At 42.3% G+C, this 27,834-nt stretch overlaps 2 protein-coding genes across 5 annotated transcripts in view; one reads left to right on the forward strand and one right to left on the reverse strand.

Moving 5' to 3' along the window:
- The window catches only part of E2F5 (E2F transcription factor 5), a 33,354-nt gene extending 14,626 nt beyond the window's left edge, over positions 1 to 18,728 (forward strand). Inside the window, exons 2-9 of one of the 2 annotated variants that reach the window (XM_065585839.1) lie at positions 4,738 to 4,847; positions 5,778 to 5,939; positions 9,348 to 9,391; positions 12,918 to 12,982; positions 14,585 to 14,852; positions 15,572 to 15,772; positions 16,231 to 16,275; positions 17,975 to 18,728. In XM_065585839.1, coding sequence (XP_065441911.1) covers positions 4,738 to 4,847; positions 5,778 to 5,939; positions 9,348 to 9,391; positions 12,918 to 12,982; positions 14,585 to 14,852; positions 15,572 to 15,772; positions 16,231 to 16,275; positions 17,975 to 18,084 — 1,005 coding nt within the window. In that variant the 3' untranslated portion in view covers positions 18,085 to 18,728. Of the gene's footprint in view, positions 1 to 4,737; positions 4,848 to 5,065; positions 5,940 to 9,347; positions 9,392 to 12,917; positions 12,983 to 14,584; positions 14,853 to 15,571; positions 15,773 to 16,230; positions 16,276 to 17,974 lie in introns of both variants that reach the window. The other variant, XM_065585840.1, reaches the window with a different exon arrangement.
- Positions 18,685 to 24,093, reverse strand: RBIS (ribosomal biogenesis factor). Of its 3 annotated transcripts, none has more exons than XM_005299390.4 (4): positions 23,898 to 24,093; positions 22,796 to 22,912; positions 19,785 to 19,901; positions 18,685 to 18,869 (listed from the first exon to the last, which is right to left on the reverse strand). In XM_005299390.4, the coding sequence occupies exons 2-4, from the start codon at positions 22,907 to 22,909 to the stop codon at positions 18,801 to 18,803; spliced, it is 300 nt and encodes a 99-aa protein (XP_005299447.1). In that variant the 5' UTR covers positions 22,910 to 22,912; positions 23,898 to 24,093; the 3' UTR covers positions 18,685 to 18,800. The 3 variants fall into 3 exon arrangements, with proteins under 3 accessions (XP_005299447.1, XP_005299446.1, XP_023962017.2); XM_005299389.5 differs by lacking the exon at positions 23,898 to 24,093 and adding an exon at positions 23,646 to 23,795; XM_024106249.3 differs by lacking the exon at positions 23,898 to 24,093 and adding an exon at positions 23,511 to 23,641.
- Positions 24,094 to 27,834: the final 3,741 nt, after the last annotated feature.

The raw sequence follows: 27,834 nt of genomic DNA on the forward strand, positions 1-27,834 counted from the left end.
TATCTTATTAATTAAAACGCCAATCAGGACGGTTTGGTCTATTGAAATTCCTTACAACTTGTTTTCTGCTTGGCAGGTCAGTGAGTTGGTTATGTTTTAGAAAAGATGGAAGTGTATGGCCTTTGCTGTACAATAGGTTTATTTTTTATTCTGGTTTTTGGCATTTTTAATGTATGATTACACAGACTGATGTACGGAGTGTATTCATTAGTAGATTTTGACCATAATGTATAACTGAGTTTCATGATTAGAAATGCAAAGAGTTACTGTCACATTCTTCTTCAATAAAATGACTCATTTGCATCATTATCTATCTCTCCTGCTTTCCAAAAATCCTTGTTTTTAATCTCACATGTATTTTATTTATTTAAATAGTTTACTGTCTTCTGCACCATTACTAAAGAGTTTGAAGACTGAGTACTTTATTTAAAAATAAAACTTTCCACACACCTGTTCCAATTTAGTATCCTTCCCTATTTTTAGAGGTGACTTAAAAAGCGGGACATGTAATACTTGCAGTATCACTTGAAGTAAAACAATAGTAGAATGGGTGCCCTTTGCTTTTGTCCATTACTTCATTCCTTTTTAGGGATAAACTAATCTGTCTCAGACCTTGTTTATCTGCTGGGTAATAGGTTATTACCTTGATTCACATATTAATCCACCTGTACTTCATATGTATTCTTAATTCCTCAGTCTCATAGGAGAAGAGTCGTGTGTTGGTTTGAATCTTAGTTGGCAGTTATGTCTTCTGGAGCAGAAATAGTGGAGCGTTAATCAAGTGCTGGATGTTGTTGGGTTTAATTATGATAGATGGCTTTTAAAATGAGATTCTTTCTACCTATCTTTGCTGGATTTCCAGGTAGAAGTTACGCTTACTAAGCCTTTTCCAAAAGGTAGGGGATAATTCTGGAGACTTAATCAACATTTCTGTTCTCTAGTGAAACATTTCAATTGTCCAAAGCTGTGAGCTATTGGTAAGTGTGTAATGACTTCCACATTTGTCCATTAAATTGCTGTGCTATGTTTCTATCTCATTTCTTTGTATGTGTTTCAATAGCTTTAGTATGGAACATGCTATATAAAAGCAAAATCAGTCCTACTCCCAATTCTAATTGTGGATTGTTCTTAATACAAGGGTCTGTATTAAAGGCTTTCCTAATTATAAAGTTGCTACACTCTGTTATGTCTTATGATTTCTACATTTCTCATGGAACACATGAAGAATCAATCTGCTTTGTTGCTCTATAAGTGTTTCCTCAATGATTTGGAGAGAAGGTCCAATGGTGGGATCCAGAAATATATTAACAAAAGGTAGCTGCTCTGTTTTATATCACACAAGACACCCTGAAAATTTTTTGGCTAGACTACCCCCGGTTATTGAGGCTTTAACTATTCCGTGATGTGTGGTTCTAAGGTGAACATGAGTTAATCCAGCATAGAACTGGATTAGCTTTTCAGAGTCACCAGAGGAGGTAGGCTCCCTTCTAACCTCCTCTACTCTTTGGGTTTATTTGTTTGTTGTTGCAGAGAGATACTGCCCTCCTTCTTCCATATTCTCATTCTCCACCTTCCAAAAAGAAAATTTCAGACTTTTTTTATGGGGTTGGGAGGAAGGAGAGGGATTGGTTATTTAATATTTGGGACATTGACAGCACCTTTGTACTCTTTCTTGCCTGGCATATACCCAGCTGGCTATGGAAGAACTGGCCCCTATGTTGAGGTAATGGGTGGATTCTCTGAGCATGGTTTGTAGAGCTCTGCATGCCATTTTTATATGGAGTTTGGTTGGACTCTGATCTTGAAGGAGAGTGGTGCAGAATGTGCAAGGTCTTTTGTTTGTGGTTTGTATTTTGTTTGATAAATTCCTGAGAAATTTTAGTGTTTGTTACAAAACTTAAAAAAATGGGTGAAAACTGATACAAAAAAATCAATGTCAGTTTTTTGGGGTAAATATTAGCAGTTAATATTGGGGGATGGAAGGAAAGAAAAAGCAACACATATAGGGTTACCATATTTCAGCAAGCAAAAAAGAGGACGGGAGGAGCCCCGCCCTAGCCCCGCCCCTGCCCCTCCCACTTCCTGCCCCCCCAGAACCCCCAACCCTCCCCCCGTTCCTTGTCCCCTGACTGCCCCCTCCTGGGACCCCTGCCCCTAACTGCCCCCTAGGACTCCACTCCCTATCTAAGCCTCCCTGCCTCTTGTCCCCTGACTGCCCCAACCCTTATCCACCCCCCCACCCCCAGACAGACCCCTGGGACTCCCACGCCCCATCCAACCACTCCCCACCCCCTGACAGCCCCCCCCAGAACTCCCAACTCATCTAAACCCCTCTGCTCCCTGTCCCCTGACTGCTCCGATCCCTCTCCGCACTCCTGCCCCCTGACAGCCCCCCCCAGAACTCCCAACCCATCTAAACCCCTCTGCTCCCTGTCCCCTGACTGCTCCGATCCCTCTCCCCACTCCTGCCCCCTGACAGCTCCCCCCCAGAACTCCCAACCCCCCACACCCCCCGCTCCTTGTCCCCTGACTGCCCCCTCCTGGGACCCCTGCTCCTAACTGCCCTCCAGAACCCCACCCCCTACCTAAGACTCCCTGTTCCTTGTCCCCTAACTGCCCCCTCCTAAGACCCCCCCAAGTGCTCCCCAGGACCCTACCCCCTACCTGTACCCTGACTGCCCAAAACTTTCTCCACTCCCCCCCAAAAGCCCCCCCCCTGTTTCTTGACTGCCCCCTCCAGAACCTCCCTGCCCCTTCTCCTACCCCCTGGCCCCCTTACCCTGCTGCTCAGAACAGGGTGTTGGGCTCTGTGCGAGCCGGACACGTGGCTAAGCTCCCCAGCACAACAAAACCCGGTCCCTGGCCCTGCACAGTGCTGCCGGACCGGGCTGCAGGGGAGAGCTGCCCTTGTATCAGCACAAAGTGCTCTCGCTCCCGTTTTGCTACGCTGCATGGCAGAAACCGCTCCCCGTTGCAAAAGGGGAGGGCTGCACTTTGTGCTGATACACTTGCTCAGAATGCAGGGCAGATCCGGCTCCTCTACAGCTGCTCCGGAGTCCAGCCCGGGACTTTCCTGCAGCCCTCCCAGCCGCTCGCTCTGCTCTGCCGGGGGAGGGGGGAAATCCCGGACATTGTGAGTGCTTTACAAATTCCCCCCGGATGCTATTTTTAGCACAAAAAGGAGGACATGTCCGGGTAAATCCAGACAAATGGTAACCCTAAACACATAGAAAGGTAAGAGTGTCGAAAGTAAAAGCAGTTTAATGTTGGTTCATTTCATTAGCTGTACATTAACTGTACATACACACATGCATGCATATACATGTGTGTATCTTCCACTACATTGCCTTACTTTAACAGACAGCCTTGCATTTACACTCAGACTAATTTATTATTAACATAAGAAAATCCAGTCCATTAGGTAGATTTGTTTAACATACTCAGTACTTTTCATGTACTTAAATGGTCCAAAATTCGGGTTAAAATCCATAAAAACTAAATAATAGCTTTTGTAAAAACCGAGAATTATTGTTTTTTATTAAAAATTGGTAAAAATTGAAAACTAAGGGCCGTAAAAATGTGTGACTGTTGAATCGTGAACTCTTTCCCTTCAGAATTATGACTACAGCAGTGTTTCTCAATCTTTTGGAGTTCAGGACCATTTGTAAACCTTAATGATATGTTGCAACCCAAAGGCCCCCCTCCAGGGTTCAGGGGTGTGGGGCAGGAGACGGGGGCTCAGAGCTAAGATTCCAGGTGCTCTAGCCAGATGTGAATAGCTGGAAACCCCCCCAACCAGCAACTGGGGGGGGGAGCCAAGATAATCCCCCCAAAACACACCCTCCCTCTATATGGCCCATGTCAGAGGTGGAGGGGAACCTGGGGAAGAAATTGAGGGCAGGCAGAGGGATGCGGGGGACTGGACGGGGGGGAGAAGGATATGGGAGCAAAGCAGACTGGGGGAGGGGCGATGAGCCTATAGTGCCCCCAAAATATAGCCCCTCACACTGCCCATAGGCAGTAGAGGGCTGGGGGGAATTTGAGGTCCTGGAGGTAAAGTGGGGGGGGGAATGGAGGAAGGAATTAGTTGGGGTATAGGTAGCATGACGGGGGGAAGTCATCTGGCTGAGTGAGAGGGGTACATTGGGCGGGGGCAAGCTTGGTGGTGAAGACAGGAGTAGAAGAGAGGTGCTGCTCGGTTGCAGGGCAGGATACGCTTTGGGAGGCCAGTACTTTACTTAGAACATGATACCGTTTCCCTCTTGGCTCCTGACCTTGTAGCCGGCTGGGCTTGGCTCCCCACTCTGGGTGTTACATACACCAGCGTCACAGTACTGCTCCGGTTTAGCCTGGCCACCCTGCTGGGGGGGCGTGAGGGGGGGAATTTGTGCAAGTAACATTGTGACCTGGCGCATAGGGTCGTAGCACCTCTCACTCAAATTTGGCCCAGCTTGCAACCCATCATCATGTCATGACATAGGGGTTTCTAGGCCAAACCTAGGTGGCGCTGCAACCTTGTGCACTGGGGGGGTCACAACACAGGGAGCAAGGAGCCAGCCCTGCAACTCTTTGACGTGTTCTGGCGACCCAGTTTTGGGTCGTGACCTGCAGGTTGAGAAACCATGGACCTGGAATCAGCACCCAGGAAGCTTGCTGAGCTTCAGGTGAGCAGCCTAATGGGCCAGTTTTTTGCCTTGGTGTGCAGATTGCTGACACTTATCTCTGTTCTTTTAACAGGCTGCTGATACTCTTGCTGTGAGACAAAAAAGAAGAATCTATGACATCACCAATGTTTTGGAAGGCATAGATTTAATTGAGAAAAAGTCAAAAAACAGCATCCAATGGAAGTAAGAAGTGTCAATTCTGCATATTTTCACATTCTCAAGCGAGGAAAAAGTTGGCCTTGTTCCTTTTTCCTTGTCTATATTCAACAATTAAAATTAATTTTGTAATCAGTGGTAGCCTATGTAGAATATGTCAGTGGTCTATGTAGAATATGTCAGTGGTCTCAATCCAGTTCCTAATGACCAGGTGTCCTCACTGCAATTGTCGTCCTTGTTTTCAGAGAGGCCAAAAATTGAATGGTGCTGGAGACTGAAGTACTCTGAGCCGTGAAGTCTGAAGTTTTCAGCATATCTGAGGGGCAATTTAGCATTGTTGTTTTTCATACTGTACCATGTCTAGATTAAAGTGACAATCCTGAAAAGTGAAAATCTGGCAATTTTCATGGGCACTAAAATTTATATAACATAACTTTATAACTTGCTACATAAAAGAAAGAAATCTTTGAACTTCAAGATGAGTTTGAGCAGGGATTGGGGATGTGGCTCTGAAGTGTGTTGTAGAGTTAAACAGAGCAGTGCCAAGAACCAGGCAGGCAGTGTGCTAGCCTAAGATTCTGTCTATGAGAAAACATGTTCCATTCTCCCATCGCCCCAGTGAGGAGCTAACTAGGGGGAATTGAGCTGGGTACACAGCCCTGACACAGAAAACGCCACCTGCCATGAAAATGGAAAACAGTGACTGGAATCCCAACGTTGGCCCCAAAATTAAGACATTTTTCAATATTTTTCTACTTAAAAAATAAAAGCAGGAATTTTACTACATCTTAGTATTTCATAATATAATTAATATGGTGGGTTTTTAAAAAAAAAAAAAAGCAAGACCTATGCTTCAAACTCTCTCTCTCTCTCTCTCTCTCTCTCTCTCTCTCTGTAGTTTTTTACATTATCATTACATATATTGTGACTGCATAAAATATTGTACCTTTTTTAAAGAGGTGTAGGTGCTGGCTGCAATACAAAAGAAGTCATAGACAGACTGAGGTATCTTGAAGCAGAAATTGAAGATTTGGAACTAAAAGAAAAAGAGCTGGATCAGCAAAAATTGTGGCTGCAGCAAAGCATCAAAAATGTTATGGATGACTCCACAAACAACCAATATCCTTTGGGACGTACATTGTGTCCATTCATGAAATAGAATTAAAGAAGCACCAGTCATATGTTAAAAGGTTGGTCACATAATATGACCTGCTCTAGAAGTGAGAAGATATTTGAACTAGGTGACCAAGAGGGGTTTACTAACTCTAGAAGAAATGGAATTGGTCTCAAGCATTTTTCTGTTAAAATGTGATTTCAATTTTCTTTTGCACTGGTAGTGAAATTAACTCACCTTGTGAAGCAAGTGCTATGAGACAATAGCAAGATCCATTAGGCTGTGGAATACACAGTGAGATCTAAAGGAGTAGAAGAAACTTTGCTTGTGGCATTTTAAAAACAAACTAGACAAAGCGCTGGACAATGTACTGTAGGGAACAATCTTGTATTGGCAGAGAGAGGCACTGGATGGTCTAATACAGTGGTTTTCAACTTGTGGTCCATGGACCCTTAGGGGGTCTGCAGACTATGTCTAGGATTTCCAAAGGGATCCCACCTCCATTCAAAATTTTTTAGGGGTCTGCACATGAAAAAAAGGTGGAAAACCACTGGTTTAATAGGTCTTTTCAAGTTTTAACCTCTGTGATTGTATCAATGGTAATCTGGAAATAATCCATCAGAAATTTACACAGTGGTAATTTTTTAATGTAGAAAATCTAGACTTTTAGCATTAACTGAAATTAACTGCTTTCGTGGTTTAAATTAGATTTAGGATACTCCAGGATATTCTTCTTTGGTTGTTCATAGGATAGGTTATCTAAATCTTTTGAAAAGATATGAGTTGACAAACTCCTGAGGCTTGTTGAAACTGGAACTGAAAATATCCTGTGTGTAAACAGGTAATAAGTCTGTTGTTTAAACTATATTTGCTCATTAGTTTGTAACCACATGTTTAGCATTCTTAGGGCTAGTCTACACTGCCCATGGTAAAGCACTGCCATGGCAGCGCTTTAACGTGGCTTGTGTAGTCATGGCAGAGCGCTGGGAGAGAGCTCTCTCAGCGCTTTAAAATAACCTACTTCCACGGGCATGGCTGCAGTCGAAACTCCAAAGCGCTGCTGTGGGAGTGCTGCTGGTACTCCACCTCCATTAGGGGATTAGCTTACAGCGCTGGCTCCCAGCACTGGGGCACTGTTTACACTGGCACTTTACAGCGCTGTAACTTGCTGTGCTCAGGGGGGTGTTTTTTCACACCCCTGAGCGAGAAAGTTGCAGCGCTGTAAAGTGCCAGTATAGACAAGCCCTTAGAGGATATTGAACAAAATAGGTCATTAGAGATTTTGGAGAGGGAAAAGTGCACTCTTATCTATAAGTAGCTCTAAAGCACTTAACACTATATTATGATTGTTCAGTACAAACTGCTCCAGTCAAATCAGTGATTTTTATCACCTCAGAGCCTGCTTAAATTCACAGATCATTAACCTGATAGACTGCAGCTGTTCTAAAGTGAATCTAGTCAATACAGATAACAGGTAAGGTCTCTAATCAGCAAAGCAATTAAATGTGTTTAAGTGCTATGCTGAATTGAGGCCCGAATGAGCTGTGAAATCATTTCCCATTGAATAAAGAGATTACTCTGCATGTGCACCAATCCATTTTTAAATGAATTATTGATTGTGAAGGCACAGTTTGGTCCACTTTCACAAAGCTCTGAGTGGAGTCTGTTTGCTGAGAGTGCTGGGAATGGAGTGGGATTGGGCACCCCAAGCCACCAGAGAAGGTCTAATAGTGAATAGTGTACCAAACTTTGTTAACAAAATAATGGAGTAATTGGAATGTAATTATATATCTAAAGCAATGTAGGGCTAAGTTTTGTCTTGTGTGATGCTGCAAGCTGAATACCTAGTAAGCAAAACAAAACCCTAAGTGCCTGGCCTCTACTTCTAAACACTACAGATAAAATGACTTTCAGAAATCAGCTTTTACATTTGAAAAAGGGTAGATTTGAAATGGAAACTACAGTGATTAGTTATAACCTAGTTGAAACATTGACTAAGAACGTATTGCATGAAACTTCAAAATAGTTTATACAAATATATGGCACTGTCTCTCTAGTTGCAAATGGTTTCTCAGGGAAGTCCAGTCCTAAAAAAACGCCATGTGCAGTACTCAGTTTGAAATACTTATTACTTGTATGTGGTGGGATTACAGGATTAAACCCAACATGTTGATTTTCAGGATGCGTTTTCAGGACCAATTTGAAAGTGAAAGGGAAAGCAGGTGCTTTCAAAGTTGTTTTAAGTGTATGAGGATATGGGTGTACACACAAATTTTTAAAATAGAACTTGTTTTACACCTTTGGAAGCCCTGCCATGCCCTTGCATTAAGATATATTCAGAGCTCTCTGTCCTACTTCTGAACATCAACAGGTTCCTATTTGGTGGTGGTTTTTTAAATTACATTTTAGTGGCTTGCAATTATTACAAAATAATTGATATGTTAATGGTGGCAGAGTTAGCAAAATTCATTTGACTGCACCAAATTCCATCAGACAAACTCATTAAAACTAAATCATTTTGGTTCTAAATTATTTAGAAGAAAAACTTACATAACATGGATCTGGGAACCAGTTTTCTCTCTCTTGATAATGACAATGTCTTGATTTTGCTGTAGTTTTTACACAGAAACAGTAAAACATCTCATAGCTTTCTGTTCTGTTGACTTATTTCTTAACTATACTTACAGCAGCTAACATTTTTGTTGTTTTTTTCCCCAGTAAAGCAAACAATTCTTTTTCCAAGCTCCAGTGCTGACCTGTGTATTTTTATGGTTGACAGGTAAAACCTTGAACTTAAGGATTTTTCATAGAGCAATTCCCATAGACTATGAATTAAACACAGGATGTTGTTTCTTTTCAAAGCCGCTTGCCTTGCCTATCCTGTAGGCTGCATCTAGTTCTTTGATGGGTATGTTGTCACTGGCAGAATTCATCCTGGATTCATCTGGAATTCATGCTGATCCATGATGGCTTTGGACATACTGTATCATAGTGATATGATATTAACCAGATTTATCAGTAAAAAGGAGATGGTGGTAGTATGTGTGAAATACATTTAAATAACATTTTGGAAACTTTCTAATGGTAGCCTAAGGCCAAGCTGTGCTTGAAAGGCTTTGCTGGTCTAGTTATACTGGTATGCTATATTGACAAAGCATTTATAATGTGGACATAGCTAATATTGACAAAATTCTGCATTTGTATAGCTGCATTCTTTTGCCACTGTTATGTCAGTCACAGATCCCACTCAACATTAGCTATAACAGTAAAAATGTAAAGTGTAGACCTTCCCCTAAACAACACACTGTAGGAACACAAACTTCTTTTGTACACTGCACTAAATATCAACTTCACATTGCTTAGGCAAAAATCTCAGCTTCTTACTTCTTGACAATTTCCTTGACATAAATCACATTTTCATATGTCACTCATGAAGACATCTGTAATTGCTTCAATGGTAAGTTGCTGCTGCTAGACTGTAGTTTTGTAAGATGTTTGGAGCAGGTGGTTTAGCCAGGGAAGACAAGGTCATTGTGGAGAAGCTAAATGAATTCTTTGCATTTGTCTTCACTGCAAAGGATGTGAGGGAGATTCTGATATTTGAGCCATTCTTTTTAGGTGACAGATCTGAATAACTGTCCCAGATTGAGGTGTCAATAGAGGAGGTTTTGGAACAAAGTGATACATTAAGCATTAAACTAGACCAGGACCAGATGGTATTCACCCAAGAGTTCTGAAGGAACTCAGAAATGAAATTGCAGAACTACTAACTGTGGTATGTAACCTGTCGCTGAAATCAACTTCTATACCGGATGACTGGTGGATATCTAATGTAACACCAATTTTTAGAAAAGGCTTCAGAGGTGATCCTGGCAATTACAGGCCAGTTAACCTAACTTTAGTACTAGGCAAATTGGTTGAAATTATAGTAAAGAACAGAATTATCAGACACATAGGATGAACAAGAACTCTTGGGCAAGAGTCAACATGTTTTTTTGTAAAGGGAAATCATGCCTCATCAATCTATTAGAATTCGTTGAGGGGGTCAACAAGCACGTGGACAAGGGTGATCCAGTGAATATAGCGTACTTGGACTTTCAGAAAGTTTTTGACAATGTCCTTCACCAAAGGCAAAGCAAGAAGTCATGGGATAAGAGGGAAGGTCCTTTTGTGGATCAGTAACTGGTTAACAGGTAGGGTAGGAATAAATAGTCAGTTTTCACAGTGAAGAAAGATAAACAGCCGGGTTTCCAGGATCTGTCCTGGAACCGGCGCTGTTCAACATATTCATGAATGATCTGGAAAAAGGGGTAAATAGTGAGGTGGCAAAGTTTGCAGATTTAAAAAAAAAAATTCAAGATAGTTAAGTCCAAAGCTGACTGCAAAACATTACAAAGGGATCTCACTAAAAATAGATGATTGGGCAACAAAATGGCAAATGAAATTCAAAGTAATGCACATTGGAAAACATAATCCCAACTATACATATAAAATGATAGGGTGTAAATTAGCTGTTACCACTCAAGAAAAAGATCTTGGAGTCACTGTGGGCAGTTCTCTGAAATCCTCCACTCAATGTGCAGTGGCAGTCAAAAAAAGCTGACTGAATATTAGGAAAGGGATAGAAAATATCATAATGCTGCTATATAAATCCATGGTATGCCCACATTGTGAATATTGTGTGCAGTTCTGGTTGCTCTAAAAAAGATATATTAGAATTGGAAAAGGTAAAGAGAAGGGCAACAAAAACGATTAAGGGTATGGAATAGCTTCCATAGGAGGAGAGATTAAAAAGTCTGGGACTGTTCAGTTTAGAAGAGTGACAACTAAGGGGGGATGTGATAGAGGGCTATAAAATCATGAATGGTGTGGAAAAAGTGAAGGAAGAAGTGTTATTTACTCCTTCACATAATACACTAATCAGAAGTAACACAGTAATCAGAAGTCTCCCAATGAAATTCATAGACTCATAGACTCATAGACTTTAAGGTCAGAAGGGACCATTATGATCATCTGGTCTGACCCCCTGCATGCTGCAGGCCATAAAACCGTCCCTACCCCTTCCCTGGACTCTGCTGTTGAAGTCCCCAATCCTGTTTTTAGTAACTTCAAGTTTCTAAATTAATAGACAGCATGTTTGAAAGAAACATAAGGAAGTACTTCTTTACACCACGGACAAACAACCTCTGGAACTCATTGCCAGGGGATGTTGTGAAGGTGAAAATTATAATGGGTTAAAAAAACAATTGTGTAAATTTATGGAGGATAGATCCCTCATTGGTTATTAGCCAAGATGATCAGAGATGCAACCCCATGCTCTGAGTGTCCCTAAGCCTCAGACTGCCAGAAGCTGGGACTGGACGACAGGATGAAGCACTCAATAATTGCATTGCTCTGGTCATTCCCTCAAGCATCTGGCACCAGCCACTGGTGGAAGACACGATAGTGGTCTGACTCAGTATGGCCGTTCTTATGTTCTCGTGCATTAACCATCAGACTTGAAAAAAAGCTGTTTGTTTGAAACCTCTAGAAATGGGATTTTTTCAAATACCTCTCCCCCTCACCCCAGCCCCTCCCCAAAAACACATCCTACAATACAAAATGGCTATTTAATGAAGATCTAGAGCCAAGGATTCCATATTCTTGCTATTGAGCAAAGTTCTTACAACATGAGGATCATTATTTGTATTTATTATATTGTTACATAAACCTCACTTTAACATAGTGGGTTTTTTCCATAATTACTTTGAATTTAGAAAATGTTTGCAAGTGTAATTATGTTTATAAGAAATGGAACTTACAATACATAGCTACTTGATACTTTGAAACTACATACTTCGATAGAAGCGACATGAGCTATTAGATGTCTTTTCCATCTGCCGTCATGGATGTATGGAAGGGGGGCTTGGTTGCCCCCAGGGCATTGTTTTTCCTAATGCGGGCTCTGCAGGACCTGTCCAAGTTCTGTGGTGGGGGGGTGGGGGGAGCAGGTCAGGACATGTTGGTCTGACCCACCAGAGGTTCCCCAGAAAAGACAACTCAGGCCCAGGCTTCCATATATTTTCTGAGGACAGCTGCAGCCAGGGGGAATCCCTGATAGTACAGTTCCAGTGGAGCCATGCTACTGGGGATAGCTGAAGCCAAGAGCTGGGGGATAAACACCAAACATCTGCACAGATGGCTCCTGTCTTTCCCTGGATTCCTCATAGTCCACCCAGTTTGGGAGTGGTGAAAAACTGGGACCTCTCCCCCACAGAAGGATGTGGGAGACTCTCTGCAAAGACCTCTAGCAGAGATTTCCCTTCCAGGTTCTCCTCCTGGTTTTTCCACAAGAGGGGACAATTGGTCCAAAGTTTAGAAAACCATTCTAGGTTACATAAAATGCCTTTTAATTTCTCTAGTTTTGCCTGAAGAAGAACTTCAAGATAATGTTCTCTGTAGCCATGTACTTATATGTTCTATAGAGTTTAACCCAAAACATAAAAAAGATTATTACAAGAGTTCACTAATTACAAAATATGGAAACACTTAGAATGAGGTTTACAGTGAGAGAAGTGCTATCTCGCAATACACTGAGAGAAAAAAGCATTATCCTAATTTTATAGGTGAGAAACTGAGGCACAGAGAGGTGAAGTGACTTTCCCCAGGTATTTCAAACAGTTAGTATGCTACAGAAAGAAAGGTGGTGTCCAAGTGCACTGTGCAAGGCAGCTACACCCAGATTGTACATGCTATAGAGACTGGAGTTCTGGGGACATATAAAGCTAAGTCCTTGGATATTCTAATTATGAATACATAGATAGACAAGTTTTCTTCACTTTGCTCTCATTCATGTTAGAATTTGTTCCTGAAGTTCATCAAAATGTGCAGGATTTGTATCAAACTAATGCTGAAGTGGCATTAGAGAACTATATTCCATTTGAGTGTACACAACCCAAGAATGTGTAAAATTACATATGGTTAACATTTTCTTAAATTCCTAGGAGACACACTTCTAGCAATTCAAGCACCTTGTGGTACACAATTAGAAGTACCTATACCTGAAATGGTATGTACAAACTGTTTGCTTACATATGTGTGGTGAGGGAGGGGCAAGGATGCCTGTGTTGCAGCTAGCAAGGTTTGTCTCTTCGTCTGTGTGGGAGAAAAAATTAGGATTCACCTAATTGGATGTGGACTGATATTGGGTAAACAGCATATTTGCAACAGAGGGTCCTGTGGCACCTTTGAGACTAACAGAAGTACTGGGAGCATAAGCTTTTGTGGGTAAGAACCTCACTTCTTCAGATGCAAGAGAGCATATTTGCGCATCTAGACAGACTAAAAGTGATTATACCTTTCAGTTAAAACAAGATACTTTGGGTTTTCCCCTTCCTTCTTCTCTCTTCCGTTTGCAAAAGCCCAATAGCTGCCGTTTCCCTTCAGGCAAAAAGCAGTGGTGCTTCCTTCAGAGTCTGTCAATGCTGGTCTTTCAGTGGCAAGCTCCTTTCCTCCCAACCCCTGCTGGGCCAAGGAATTTGGAAACCCAGATCAGATCCCCAAAGAACAACAGAGGAAGCGGTAGAAAAACAGATTGTCATTAAGGACTAGACCAGATAGAGCATCAGAGAATAATAGAGAGAGCAATCTTGGTTTGGCCAAGAAAGATGGATGGGCAAGACAATCTACTTTGCTTCATGTTTTTACCTTCTGCCATCTTCAATTTCTGTGATACAGTGCTTTTCAGTTTTTCATGCTGCCTACACAGGTGGGGAAAGAGTGGCAAACATTTTTTGTGCAGTTGTAGGAGGATAGTGATTCCATTTGATGCGTTTCATATTTTAACTTGAGCAAAGAATGAGTAAAAGCACAGTAATTAAACAATGAGGTTATAAAAAATGCCACAAGGTGAACTGCAATGCTAATCTAATGAGACTGTCCTTTGTACTGCTGGACACAGATAACTTGTATTAGTTGTCTTCATGACTGAAATATCTCACCTGTTCCCAAAATAGAAAGATAATGACTTAATCCCATGAACTGGACAATGGTAGCAGCACTGCACACGCCAGATTGAATCACAAGAACTAGCTCTTTAACATGAAGGCTTCATGTTGACTATTCTACAGGGAAATTGTCCTGTGTTCACTGAATCAGGGAGGAAAGGATTTGGCTATGGTGGGACAGTTAGTTCCAATTAAGTCAATTTTGCAGATGAGAAAATTATTTTAAAGAGGCTACTATATGTCCCGGGGTCAGGTTTTAGTGGGAACCCTGCTGTGACTCGCAGCTAAGCTTGAATTCAATTACATGAGCATTGCACAGAATTCTGTACTTGAGTGCCATGTGTCAGTTGTTAATTATGTGAGACTGTAGAAGGGTTGGAATCTTAGTGGTTACGGGGCGTGTTGTATTGGTTTTAAGTCTCTTTTTCTGTCTGAAGTGATGTTAGTTAACTTGGTATAAAACTGTCTTAATGTGGTCTTATGACTAGAAATTTGTATGTCACCTTGCAATGGCATCTTGAGAATTTTATTCTTAAATAAAAGTTTTCTACCTAGGCAATTATGCATTTCCATTACTTTCTATGGCAATCACTGCATGCAGTTATTTGGCTTAATTGTCAGTCACAAGGAATTGTAACTGTTATTTCAATGTGCCACCTTTAAAGGGACAAAATGGACAAAAGAAATACCAGATCAGTCTAAAGAGTAGTTCAGGACCTATCCATGTGCTGCTTATTAATAAAGACTCAAGTTCCCCCACGCCTGTGGTGTTTCCAGTTCCTCCTCCTGATGACCTTGCACAGCCCCCATCTCAGCCTGCAATTCCAGTGACTCCCCCAAAACCTACTGCATCTACTGAGAATCCATCAGAGCAGCATGACATTAACCAGGAGCAGCATTTACCACATACTCCAGTTACAGATACACCATCAGGTGGGTCCATGGTTTGTTTCCCCCCATCCCCAAAAGAGATTTTAGAGATGGGGTAGAGAAAGGGAATCAACTGTTAGCATAATGTAGCAGCTGCCGGCCTGAGACCTGATACCAATGGAGTTACTATCAGTTGGCTGGAGGAGGTCACCATCCTCTTCCTGTTCTATGTTCAGACTTCTGTTGAAATGGATTGTTCCACTTGCAATTTATCGTCCTATACCAGAAACACCTCAGAAGTGATCCAGAAACCAGCCCACAACAGGGTTTTGGGCTGTTCCTCAAGGTGATTGTATGTGGTGTATGAAAGACTTCAAACCTCTACTGGAATGTAAAGCTTGAATATTTACCTTTGACAAGCTTGTACTAGGACAGTCCCTGCTGTTGTTGCAAAAGGCAGTTTTATGTGAAAAGCAGACTCAGTGAGGGAGATTACCTGAACTTGTTTTTATCACTAATAGATTCAGATTCTAGGACTGGAAGGGACCTCGAGAGGTCATAGAGTCCAGTCCCCTGCCCGCATGGCAGGAGATAATCAAATGCCATTTAGCAACATACTACAGAAATTGTGAACCAAATCTCTGAAGGGCCTTGAGAGCCTGTGCCTGGTTTTTGAAAGGAGATGACATTTCAAATACTGGCCATGTTCTACCAAATACAGGTGTGTCTGCATATAGTTTACCATAATAGACTTTGTAATATGTATTTTTCTGCCATTGTAGACAACAGTGTGCAAGAGAACAATACAACTCCAGCAACTCCTTACTCTAGCCTTCCGGACTCCTTGCTGTATACGAGCCTTGCAACAGATGCAACACAAACTACTGCTAGCTCAAATGACTATCAGGCCTTGCTTCCCTTGGATGTTAATTGTATTCTCAAGCCAAACTCATTTGATATAGCAAAGATGGATGAGCCCACAGGTAGGCAGACTCTCTTTAGTTTAACCCTTCCTGACAAAGCTAGCAGCAGATTTCCCAAGGGAGAAGAGGCCAGCAGTTTGTCTTGTCTGCAGCCTTTCCCTTCTCCCTCCTGGAGCTCTTTTCTTTTCACCATTTTGGCTGTGGTTGCTGTCTGGTTTTGGGTGAAGTGCATCCCTCATAAAGATGCTCCATTCTGGTACATTGCTTACATTCCCTTTGTAGTTATAAGTGTTTGTGTAACCTAAGAATAGCACCAGAAACTGTCCAAAAGGAAAAGTTAAGGGGTTTTATTATTTTAAGCCCAGTAGGATACTGGTCAGGTTGACTATCTCTACTGCTCTTGAAAGCATTATGTTATAAATGTAGTAGCCTAACACCTAACACTCTCCATTTCAATAACTGTTTAATGCACAGAACCTGGGCTGACTTTCACAAATAAGTGCTTTTGTGTTTAACAGGAACTATTAGTAGTGATATCATTGATGAATTGATGTCTTCAGATGGTAAGCATTTAGCATTCCTATTTTTTTTTAAATAAGCAGAGTTATATTTTAAGAATGTGATACATTCATAGGAACGTAGGACTGGAAGGGATCTCCTGACTCATTGGGTCTAGTCCTCTGTTATTGCAGGCAAATGTCATTCATATCTGAATTCATCATTTCCCTAGGTTTTTGTTCAAATCTGATTCCAAAATTCATTACAAATACCTGATATTAAAACAGCTGCCACACAGGCCCCAGCTTCCTCATTTCCCCTGAGGTGCTCAACCCCTGCTCTGCCCCAGACCCCACCCCCACTCCTTCCTCCAAGTCCCCACCTCTTCCCATCTCCTTCCCTGAACGTGCCCTGCCCTCATGCTGCCTCCTACATGCTGCTGAACAGCTGATCCTCAGCGGGCAGGAGCTGATCGGCAGAGCTGAAGGTGGGCAGAAGGTGCTGGTGGGGGTGAGCTGATCGGCAGGGCTGTCAGTGGATGCTGAGCCCCCACTAATTTTTTTTCCACGGGTGCTCCAGCTCTGGAGCACCCATGGAGTTGGCGCCTATGAGCTGCCAGCACCATTTTAAACATGACCTATTTCACTCCCACCTCTTTCCTGTTGCAACTCTCCCTTTCCACCTTTACTCTAGTTTCCATCACTTACCTGTTTTCCCTTCCATACTGACAGTCACGATATTAAGGCCCAAATCCTGCGAACACTTACATGTGTGAGTAATGTTATACATGCATAATACCTTTAGATTCAGTGATACTACTCATTTGCATTAAATGATGCCAGTGTTCAATTTTTTGCAGGCTCAGGGCCTAATTGAGTATCCAGTTGATAAGAGAGAGAATGACTCAGTGATCAGGGTACTACATGGAGAGACCTGGGTTTAATTTCCTGCTCTGCTGCAGGCTTCCTGTGAGAGTTTGCGCAAGTCATCTAGGGCTTGTCTACACTTACTGGAGGATTGATGGATGGGCAGTCGATAATTGACTGCTGATCGCTCTCCCGTTGACTCCTGTACTCCACCGGATTGAGAAGAGTAAGAGGAGTCGATGGAAGAACTTCTCCAGTCGACACTGCGTAGTGTGGACCCTGCGGTAAGTAGATCTAAGCTACGTCAACTTGAGTTACGCTATTAACGTAACTCAAATTGTGTAGCTTAGATCGACTTTCATGCATAGCGTAGACATGGCCTCAGTCTCTTCATGCCTTAGTTTCCAGTCTGTAAAGGGGGATAAAAGCAATAACACTACCTCACAGGAAAAATACATTAAGACTGTGAGGCACACAGGTACTACAATAATGAAGGCTATATAATACAATAGATCCACTGCTAGGTACCAACCACAAAGGCTGCTTAAGTGTTGCTTTGCTGCAGCAGAAGAGACTAATCTCTGTTACACTTCACTGGCTTTGCTGCAGGTAAGATTGCAAAGGAAATTCATTTAAAGCATAGTAAATAAATTGTGTCTACACATTTAAATTATTTTTAACCTTATTTTGGTGGAGTTGCACCAGGATCCCCAATGCACACGAACACTGCCAAAGCAAAGCAAGTTGTAACATTTTGGACTACTGACACTGGACACCAAAGTTTTTATTTACCTTCTGATGGAAATGATTTGAAATTTACTGGATGTTGCAAGGCAGAATTTTAATTATAATAGATTTCTGTGATTCTATAATTAACTAAACTGTTCTTGTTTTACAGTTTTTCCTCTCTTACGACTCTCTCCTACTCCCGGAGATGACTACAACTTTAACCTGGATGATAATGAAGGAGTCTGTGATCTTTTTGATGTGCAGATACTAAATTATTAGATTCGGTGGGAACCAGACTGTCATATCTACCTCTAACTTTATAACATTCTAGACTTCTTCATAACCTAAGTATTTTAAATAATGAATGTATAACCTCTTAGTTCACTGACTCTGGGAGTGCATTTCCTTTTGCTTCCTTACCTACTTCACAAAACACCTTAAATTCAAAACAGAAGAAAGGGCTTTTATCAAAATGTTCTCTGGTATTTTTTCACAAGTTACATTAATGTAACTCAGCTTTGAAATCCCAAGTTCCCCCCCCCCCCTCCCCATCCCCTCCTTTTTCTTGCAGCCTTCTGGTTACTTACAAAAAAAAAAACCCAAGGCTTGTCACTTAGCAGAATTTTCTTTCTGAAGCTTTACTGCCAAGAAGCTTTCTGTATGTTTTTAACCTTTCACTACAATTTTTAAAAAGCGTTCACTGCCAAATTTTAAGTGAAGGACATTAAATGGGTTATGTTAAATTGTTTCAGTGAACCAATTTTGTGAAGTGCCTTCTGTTTTAGCACTTTAAGTTTCTCACATTTTGACTTCTGACATTCCACTTTCCTAGATTATAGGAAAGGTCTGTTTGTAGTTTGTATTAAAGTGTGCCAATGCTTGTATATTAACAAGATTTTTTTAATAAAACTGTACAAACCGAGTATTCATTATGTGCCATCCACTGATTTGCCAGTAAATTTTGCTTTTGAAATTCATAGATATTTCATTATGCATTACAACTGAGATAATAAGCTTGCAGCTGCATCCACATCAGCTGGTTCACCTTCCAGGTGCTTGGAAACCTAAAAATAAAAAAAATAAAAAAAATTACATAAAGTTGGAAGCTGAGGTTGTATAAAAAATTTCACTGATGGAAGATATAAAGCTAACAAATACTTGCTGTCTGAAAGATTGATAAGCTTGGTGTATTGGACTGCAAGACATCCTACGTTTTTATAACATTCACTTTATGGGAATATATGATTTGCTAGACTAGATGGACCAGTGGTCAATACTTAAAGCTTCAGAGGAAAGCCAAAAAAAATCTGTGCCCGTAACATACATAGCCTTGTGAAGGAGATTATTACTGCACAGAGACTAACACACTGTCTAACTTGTTCCAGGGAGATTGCATGAATAATTAATAGGACCCCACCAGTGCTCCAGAAAGAGAGAAATTGTTTCAAAATGTTATATTTTGATGAGGAAGCTGCAACTGGAGCAGAGGTGGGGCTGATGTTTTTACAAAAAAATTAATTTTTTCATATTAACAGTCATCAAATGGTTAGCCAGGAGATCCAGGATGTCTTGCAAAAGCAACCACCTTTATTTTCTATGCCTATTCCTGTTAAGGGTTAACTCGATGAATCAAGGTGTCCAGTTGAAAAGTTATTTTATTAATTTTTAAAGCTCACGAGTAAAAGAATCAACTAAAACATCCAGATATTAAATGAAAAATCCATTCTGACATCTAGTGATGCTCAACTATTTCCTCTCTTCTGACTAAGAAGGGAGTTTGTGACCTCAGAAGAACTGCTAAGGTTGCTTGCAGACTTGACATCTCTTCATGATGGGGTCACAACTGTTTTTTTTTTTTTTTTTTTTCAGTCAAGACCTAAAAACTTATTAAAATTAAACCTTAATTTTGGAATCTTTCTAACCGGAGGTTGCAGCTACCCTCCCAACCAAAGATGCATTAAATAGGACTCAATTATTACCCAACGCCTCTTTTGAGATTTTGATGAAATGCCTTTTGATAGTTGTTTGACTTCTTTCTGTACTTCAGTAAATGTTTTATTTACCGTTCTAACTTTTTCATCATTCACAATGTTTATCTTTAGAGGAGAAAAAATTGCACAAGTTAGTCAAAGGCAGTAAGTGATCTTAATATGATGCTAAGGCTTATTCATAGACTATTTATTATACATACACCTCTACTCCGATACAACGCTGTCCTCGGGAGCCAAAAAAATCTTACTGCATTATAGGTGAAACCACGTTATATTTAACTTGCTTTGATCCGCCGGACTGTGCAACCCCCCCGCCGGAGTGCTGCTTTACCGCATTATATCCGAATTCATGTTATATCGGATCGTGTTATATCAGGGTAGAGGTGTATTTACAACGGTTCTATCTTTAAAAATGCTTGGAGTGGGGCACATTCTTTAAAATGTTTTAATTGTACTACTGTTTGAATGTGTAAATATTAAAGATAGTGAATTTAATAGAACTTTCATATAAATGGATCACTAGCAAAGAAATCTAACAAATAGCTTTGACCTAACTTGTTTATATTGGAGATAAAAGGGGAAGAAAGATTTCCTTCTGGAAATGGAACACATAACAGAAAACTAGTTCAGACAAACTGTCACACCTTCAGTTTATTTTAGCCAATATGAAGAAGCACCCAGTCCAGGCAGGTTCTTTATTTCTATCAGCAGGTAGGTAGGTAGGTACCTGTAATTTGTAACTGCTCATCTCATCTTAACTTGATCTAATGGGCCACTTTTCGGTAACAACAGCATTCTCAAATCTGTGTTACTGTTATATACGAAATACTATATAAAATGGAGATTTGGCTCCACCTCTAGATATTCCTGAATATAAGCTTGCTGCTATTGTTTGTCACTGAAAGTTATCTTTATATCTGAATAACATCCTCAGGTGCCAGTGACACAAAACATTTTCCCTTTGAGTCACTGTTTAATTCCATAGCTTTGGTAACATTCCAACTTTCTACTAAGTGATTTGTTCTCTTTTGTCTATAACTTGCAGCAGGAAAGTTAAGAGGTCTTTCCTTAAACACCTTTCTCAGAAAAAATGTGATTACCATTGGCTTAGCTATACATTTTCCAACAGTTTGAAAATATGCACTGGAAAAAATCTTCACTGTTGCTTTATTAGATTCTTAATAGTTGAATTCTGTGGCAGATTATGCAGTTCAGGAGTGACACAAGCTTTGGGAAAACAAAGCCAAGTCGTGGTGGCTAACAAGTCTAGTGCATCACCTGAACAATACAGTTTTGTCTAATTTTAGAACGAAAGCTCATTATGCCAGGGATCACATCTTAAGTCTTGTTCTGTGTCATGTTCCCCAGTAATCAATAACATGCTGCAAAACCACTTTCCAAGATAAAGCAGTATGAAATCATTGTATTGGGTGTATAAAGAACAGTTTTGTGGACTAACCTTCAAGCTTTCAGCACTCATTAAGGTAATACCATTACATTTAGAAATCATACTCCCACCTAGAAACTTCAGCAAGAGATGGTTTAAAAAAAATGGGTTGTTCAAAAAAAAAATTCTGCAAAAATTGTCATTTACACAGATGCAATTTTCTAGTTTTTAAATAAATTTCCAACCAGCTCTAGTAACAAAGATTCCAGTAACCTAGATTATTTCTGTCAGGTTTTCTGTTTCTGACAGTGCTTGGTATGTAATCAATTTTACTGTTTACCCAGTAACTCTTCCCCTTTTTGGGTTTGTAGGTCTTGCGGCAATAAAGGCAAGATTTTTTTGTTTTTTTAAGAAAACAAAATGGCAAAACCACAAAAATAGGCAGTAAGACTTAGAGGCAAAGGGTAGTCCCCAAAGTTCTTAAACACCCAACAACCCACCCTAGATTTCAAGTTGATTGTTAAGTGTAAACATCTTCTTCTTGTGATGTTTTCTTATTTGTTTCAAGTAGCTGTGTCAATGGAGTTCCTATCAACCAGTATTAGTTCAGGATATCCACATATAATCCTGTCTTCTGTTCTAGCCCAATTGGTGAATAAATGTGTCTGACAAAGTGGGTATTCGCCCACGAAAGCTTATGCTCCAATACATCTGTTAGTCTTAAAGGTGCCACAGGACTCTCGGTTGCTTTTTACAGATCCAGACTAACACGGCTACCCCTCTGATGTTTGCTTTTAGTCATCTCTCTCCATGCTCATTAATGTTTTATATAGTGGGAAACTGAAGGCTTTTTGCCCCTGTTCTGTGGGTGATGGCCCTACAAGTTCACTGTCCATTTTAGTCAATTTCACGGGTCATATGACTTTAAAAATTGTATTCATGATTTCAGCTATTTAAATCTGTAATTTCATGGTGGTGTAATTATAGGGGTCCTGTCCCAAAAAAGAGGTGTGTGTGGGGGGAGGATGTCGCAAGGGGGTTAGCAGTACTGCTATGCTTACTTCTGCACTGCTGCTGGCAGCCGCACTGCCTTCAGAGCTGGGCAGCTGGAGAGCGGCAGCTGCTGGCCAGGAGCCCAGCTGTGAAGGCGAAGTCACCAGCAGCAGCAGCTTAGAAGGATGGCATGATATGGTATTGCCACCCTTAGTTCTGTGCTGCTGCCTTCAGAGGTAGGCCCTCAGTCAGCAGCTGCCACTCTGGCCACCCAGCTCTCAAGGCACCGCAAAAGTAAGGAGGGCAAGAGTGTGACATCTTTAAAATAACCTTGAGCTTCCCCTGCAACTCCCTTTTGGATCAGGACCCCCAATTTGAAAAACGCTGGTCTCACCCGTGAAATCTGTATAGTATAGGGTAAAGGTACACACAAGACCGGATTTCACAGTCCACTAAGCATTTGTTGTGGCTGTGAATTTGATAGGGCCCTACCCATGGTACAGGTCCTGTGTACCATGGGTCTGTTTTTGTTTTTACTAAAGATGCTTGGTGGAGATCTCAAAAACAACACATGAAGAAAAAAATATTTGCACAGGCTTATTACTGTGGCCCTACTAACCTTCTTCAGATTTGTTGTGACCGGTTTAGCTTTATTCTTGGCCTTCAGGGATTTGGTGTTGGCCACAGCGAAGACACTCTTCGGCTTTGACCCTTTGGCTTTGTTCTTGCCCATGGCCTAGAAGGTGGTAAGACAACGAGGTTCGCCTTGTAAGTATGTGGCGGTGTCGGCTTTGAGGCCGTGCCAGCTTTTTCACTAGTAACAGCCATTTCTGGGCCTGCTACCCCACTAAGAAAGAGCAGGGCTGGGGTTTGTTTAAAATTGAATCACTCTGGCCATAAGGAGGCTTGCCGGAGCGGAAGGGCAGCTCAGACGAAAGGAGGCTGCGGGTCCCCAGGCCAAGCGGCGGGTTAGGCTGGCGACACCTGAGCGGCGCTGCGAGCCCGGCTGCCAGGTAGGGTGACCAGACAGCAAGTGTGAAAAATCAGGACACGGGGTGGGGGTAATAGGCACCTATATAAGATGAAGTCCCCAATATCGGGACTGTCCCTATAAAATCGGGACATCTGGTCACCCTACTGCCAGGTCTCTGGGCCCAGCTCGTGCAGGTCCTGCCCCACCGGTAACTCTTTCGGGAAAGGGCGGAGGCGGAGGCTTCCTTTCCGTGTCCACCCCCCAAGACGTGAGTAACGGGCGGGGTCGAGCCAGAGGTCCCCCGCAGCCAGAGTCCCCCCCCTCGCAGCCAGAGTGCGCTGCCGGGCGCGCAAACACTCGCCTCCAGCCTCATGGCAGCTCCCCGCTTCCAGAGTAAAACCAACCGGCCCCGCGCTCCCCCGCCCCGGGGCGAAGCCTCGGCAGGCGCACGAGGGGCTCCCCCCGCCACGTGCCCGCGTCCCCCCAGCGCACTCACCGCAGCGGCTGCAGTCCGAGCTCACAGGCGGCGGCTGCGCGAGCGCCCTGCGTCATCATAGGAGCGCTCCTGGGAATTTCCCCGCCCCGGAGGAGGGAAACCCCGATCCTGGGGCCCCGCCCCCAGAGCAGCCCTGGCGTCCCCATGCAGCGGCTGAATGATGGGGACCAGCTGCCCGGGGGGCGCCTGGGGATCAGGCGGGGACTCCGCCACTGTGTGCTGCGCATTTCCATGTGCCCGGGGCGGCCTTACCAGCCAGGGACGCGTCCTGCTCTTTCCCCCGGGCGGGCTCCGCTGTCCCGCTCCCGCGGGGGCTGGGAGGTTGGAAAGAAAACAAAGAGGCTGCTCTGTCAACAGCAGCACGGTGCCCACCGGCCAAAAGGCGGGCGGCAGGACAAGCTAGTGAGGGCTAATGGAGGCTAGACAACGCGGCAGAAGGAAATCAATGGCTCCCTAGGGCCCTGTCCCGAGATTAACAACAATGCTCCCACCCGACATACCGGGAGCAAGCGCTAGGGGGCGGCGTTCCCCCGCGTGTGTTTGAACTCGGGTGTGCTATTGCCCTGCTGCTGTTAACGCCTTCCTTGAATTACACACCAAGAGCCAGGGGCACCCCCTGACATCAATCAGTCACCCGGCTGTGCCCGGCACTTGGCAAGCACAGGGTAACAGACAGTGCTTGCCTATTGACTCGATCCTGCATCCAGGTGATAAATGTTACTTCTATGGTGCCATCTGCCTGCCTGCCCATTCTAACCACACTTGCTTTTAGAAATATTTGAATGGAAATGCAGGACACCTCCTTGCCTAACCGGTGCAATTCTCATGCCTTTTGCTACTTCCTAGATGAAAGGTTTTATATTTAAGAATGTTATTAACCAAAGTGAGGCGGGGAAAGGCTTTTGGGTGTTTTACAAAGGTACATGTCTGTTTTGAAATGAAACCTCACACAGGGCTAAAAAAGAGGCTGAGATTGTGGGATGCTGAGCTTTCTCAAGTTCCAGGGGGCAGGCAATCAGGGCTTGGTGTTTTGCAGCCTCAGGCCCTAATTTTTGGTGTATGTTTTTCAAAAATGAATGTCTTTCTCTTGAAGCCTTAAAAACATTATCAGCAATACCCACATGTCATGCGTGATCAGATTTTATTCTCTGTTCCCATTTCCCATCCTGTATTTATCACCTGTTCTAGCTATGTGTATGACTAAGTGCATGGACTGGAATTTTCAGCTTGTTTAAAACGTTAAACTTACTTCAGCAGTGTGAACATAAGGCCAATTTTACAGGGTGCTCCGCACTCAGCTCCCATTGATCACAGCAAAGTTGTGTGTTTACATCACCTTAAAGATTGGGCCATATTTCTGGGCCTAACCTAAGCCCATTTATGCAGCTATGGTGGCTGTAAAATCTCTAGGCAAAGATGATGTGCAATGCTTCTAATAGCAAGTCAGCTGTGTTGTGTGGTGTAAAAAGCAATTCTATATTCAATAGTAGCCTGCAGAACCACATGTATACACACTTAACAAAGGGAGTGGTGAGGGTTGGACAAGCTACAAAATGGCAGGATCTGGGTAGAGAGTGGGCATATCTCTGCTCTTTCCTCCTTATTCTCCACCTGTAGCTATGCTTAGCAACTGAGCAGTTACTCCAGCAGGCCCTTGAAAAGGTTTGTGGTAAAGGAAGCAGAATGTTCTACAATGACATCTACCACAGAGTGCCATCTCTTTCACAGACAGCATTTGGCAGAGAGGTGCAATACAGTAATAGAATTTCTGTTGTAATGTAAGTTTTTCAGGGCTGAGATCTTCTAATTTTTATGTTATTGTAAAGTTCCTAGCACACTTTTAGGTGCTGTAAAGCAGATGATATCTGGAAAAAACAGCTTAGCACAGGCACATCGGTGCTATTACAAACCATAGTGGATGTCCACTACCATTGCTGGTGAAGCCTCTCTCAGTCTTCATATCATAATAGTAGTCCTACTGAGCTGATAATGGGGCCAGAGCTCAGGCTAATGCCTCTGCTAATGGTCCTGGGCTTGATTCTGCAATCCTCAATCACTCAAAACTCCCACTGACTTCTATTAATGGGAATTTTATGTGAGAATAGCTGGGGTTCATAGTACATGTAGCTTGGAGAGGTGGATTGAAAGGTGGATAAAGAACTGGTTAAAGGGGAGACTACAACGGGTTGTACTGAAAGGTGAATTGTCAGGCTGGAGGGAGGTTACTAGTGGAGTTCCTCAGGGATCGGTTTTGGGACCAATATTATTAAATCTTTTTATTACTGACCTTGGCAAAAAAAGTGGAAATGTGCAAATAAAGTTTGCAGATGACACAAAGCTGGGAGGTATTGCCAATACAGAGAAGGACTGGGATATCATACAGGAAGATCTGGATGACCTTGTAAACTGGAGTAATAGTAATAGGATGAAATTTAATAGTGAAAAGTGCAAGGTCATGCATTTAGGGATTAATAACAAGAACTATTGTTATAAGCTGGGGAGGCATCAGTTGGAAGTAACAGAAGAGGAGAAGGACCTCGGAGTATTGGTTGATCACAGGATGACTATGAGCCGCCAATGTGATATGGCCGTGAAAAAAGCTAATTCGGTCTTGGGATGCATCAGGCAAGGTATTTCCAGTAGAGATAAGGAGGTGTTAGTACTGTTTGTTATACAAGGCAGTGGTGAGACCTCATCTGGAATACGGTGTGCAGTTCTGGTCTCCCATGTTTAAGAAGGATGAATTCAGACCGGAACAGGTTCAGAGAAGGGCTACTAGGATGATCCGAGGAATGGAAAACCTGTCATATGAAAGGAGACTCAAAGAGCTTGGCTTGTTTAGCCTAACCAAAAGAAGGCTGAGGGGAGATATGATTGCTTTCTATAAATATATCGGAGGAATAAATACCAGGGAGGAAGAGGAATTATTTAAGCTCAGTACCAATGTGGACACAAGAACAAATGGATATAAACTGGACATTAGGAAGTTTAGACTTGAAATTAGACAAAGGTTTCTAACCATCAAAGAAGTGAAGTTCTGGAACAGCCTTCCAAGGGGAGTAGTGGGGGCAAAAGATATATCTGGTTTCAAGTCCTAGTTTGATAAGTTTATGGAGAAGATGGTATAATGGGATAACCTAATTTTGGCAATTAATTTGTCTTTGACTACGAGCGGTAAATATGCCCACTGGCTTGTGATGGGATGTTAGATGGGGTGGGATTTGAGTTACTACAGAGAATTCTTTCCTGGGTGTCTGGCTAGTGAGTCTTGCCCACATGCTCAGGGTTTAGCTGATTGCCATATTGGGGTCAGAAAGGAATTTTCCTCCAGGGCAGATTGGCAGAAGTCCTGGGGGGGTTTCGCTTTCCTCTGCAGCGTGGGGCATGGGTCACTTGCTGGAAGATTCTCTGCACCTTGAAGTCTTTAAACCATGATTTGAGAACTTCAATGGCTCTGACACAGGTTTGATACAGGAGTGGGTGGGTGAGATTCTGTGCCCTGCATTGGGCAGGAGGTCAGACTAGATGATAAGAACATAAGAACAAGTCAGGAAAAAGATCTTGGAGTCATCATGGATAGTTCTCTGAAAATGTCCACGCAGTGTGCAGAGGCGGTCAAAAAAGCAAACAGGATGTTAGGAATCATTAAAAAGGGGATAGAGAATAAGACTGAGAATATATTATTGCCCTTATATAAATCGATGGTACGCCCTCATCTCGAATACTGCGTACAGATATGGTCTCCTCATCTCAAAAAAGATATACTGGCACTAGAAAAGGTTCAGAAAAGGGCAACTAAAATGATTATAATGGTCCTTTCTGACCTTAAAGTCTATGATTCTATTTGTTCTCCATCACTGTGGAAAAACAACAGAGACGTCACAAATCATTTAGAAATATCAAATAAGAAAATGATGAACAAATATTTTGTAGGGTAAACAAAATAATAGCATTATAGATGCATTTAATTTAAAAAAATGTAATATCAAACAATGTTTTGTTCTGCTTGCCATAGGTACAAAAAGCAAGTCTTTTTCAGTGTCACCAACTCTTTGTTCATTAGAAAAGAACTACAGCTTTTCCTCCCATAGAAAGCAGTAGAAGGTTGTTTTTCAAACACAAGGCAATCCTGCAAAGACACACATGCTTAACTTTTTACACTGTGAGCAGTCAAATGGTCTAACAGTGT

Source organism: Chrysemys picta, chromosome 2 (genome assembly GCF_011386835.1).
Source record: "Chrysemys picta bellii isolate R12L10 chromosome 2, ASM1138683v2, whole genome shotgun sequence".
Classification (NCBI taxonomy): Eukaryota; Metazoa; Chordata; order Testudines; family Emydidae; genus Chrysemys; species Chrysemys picta.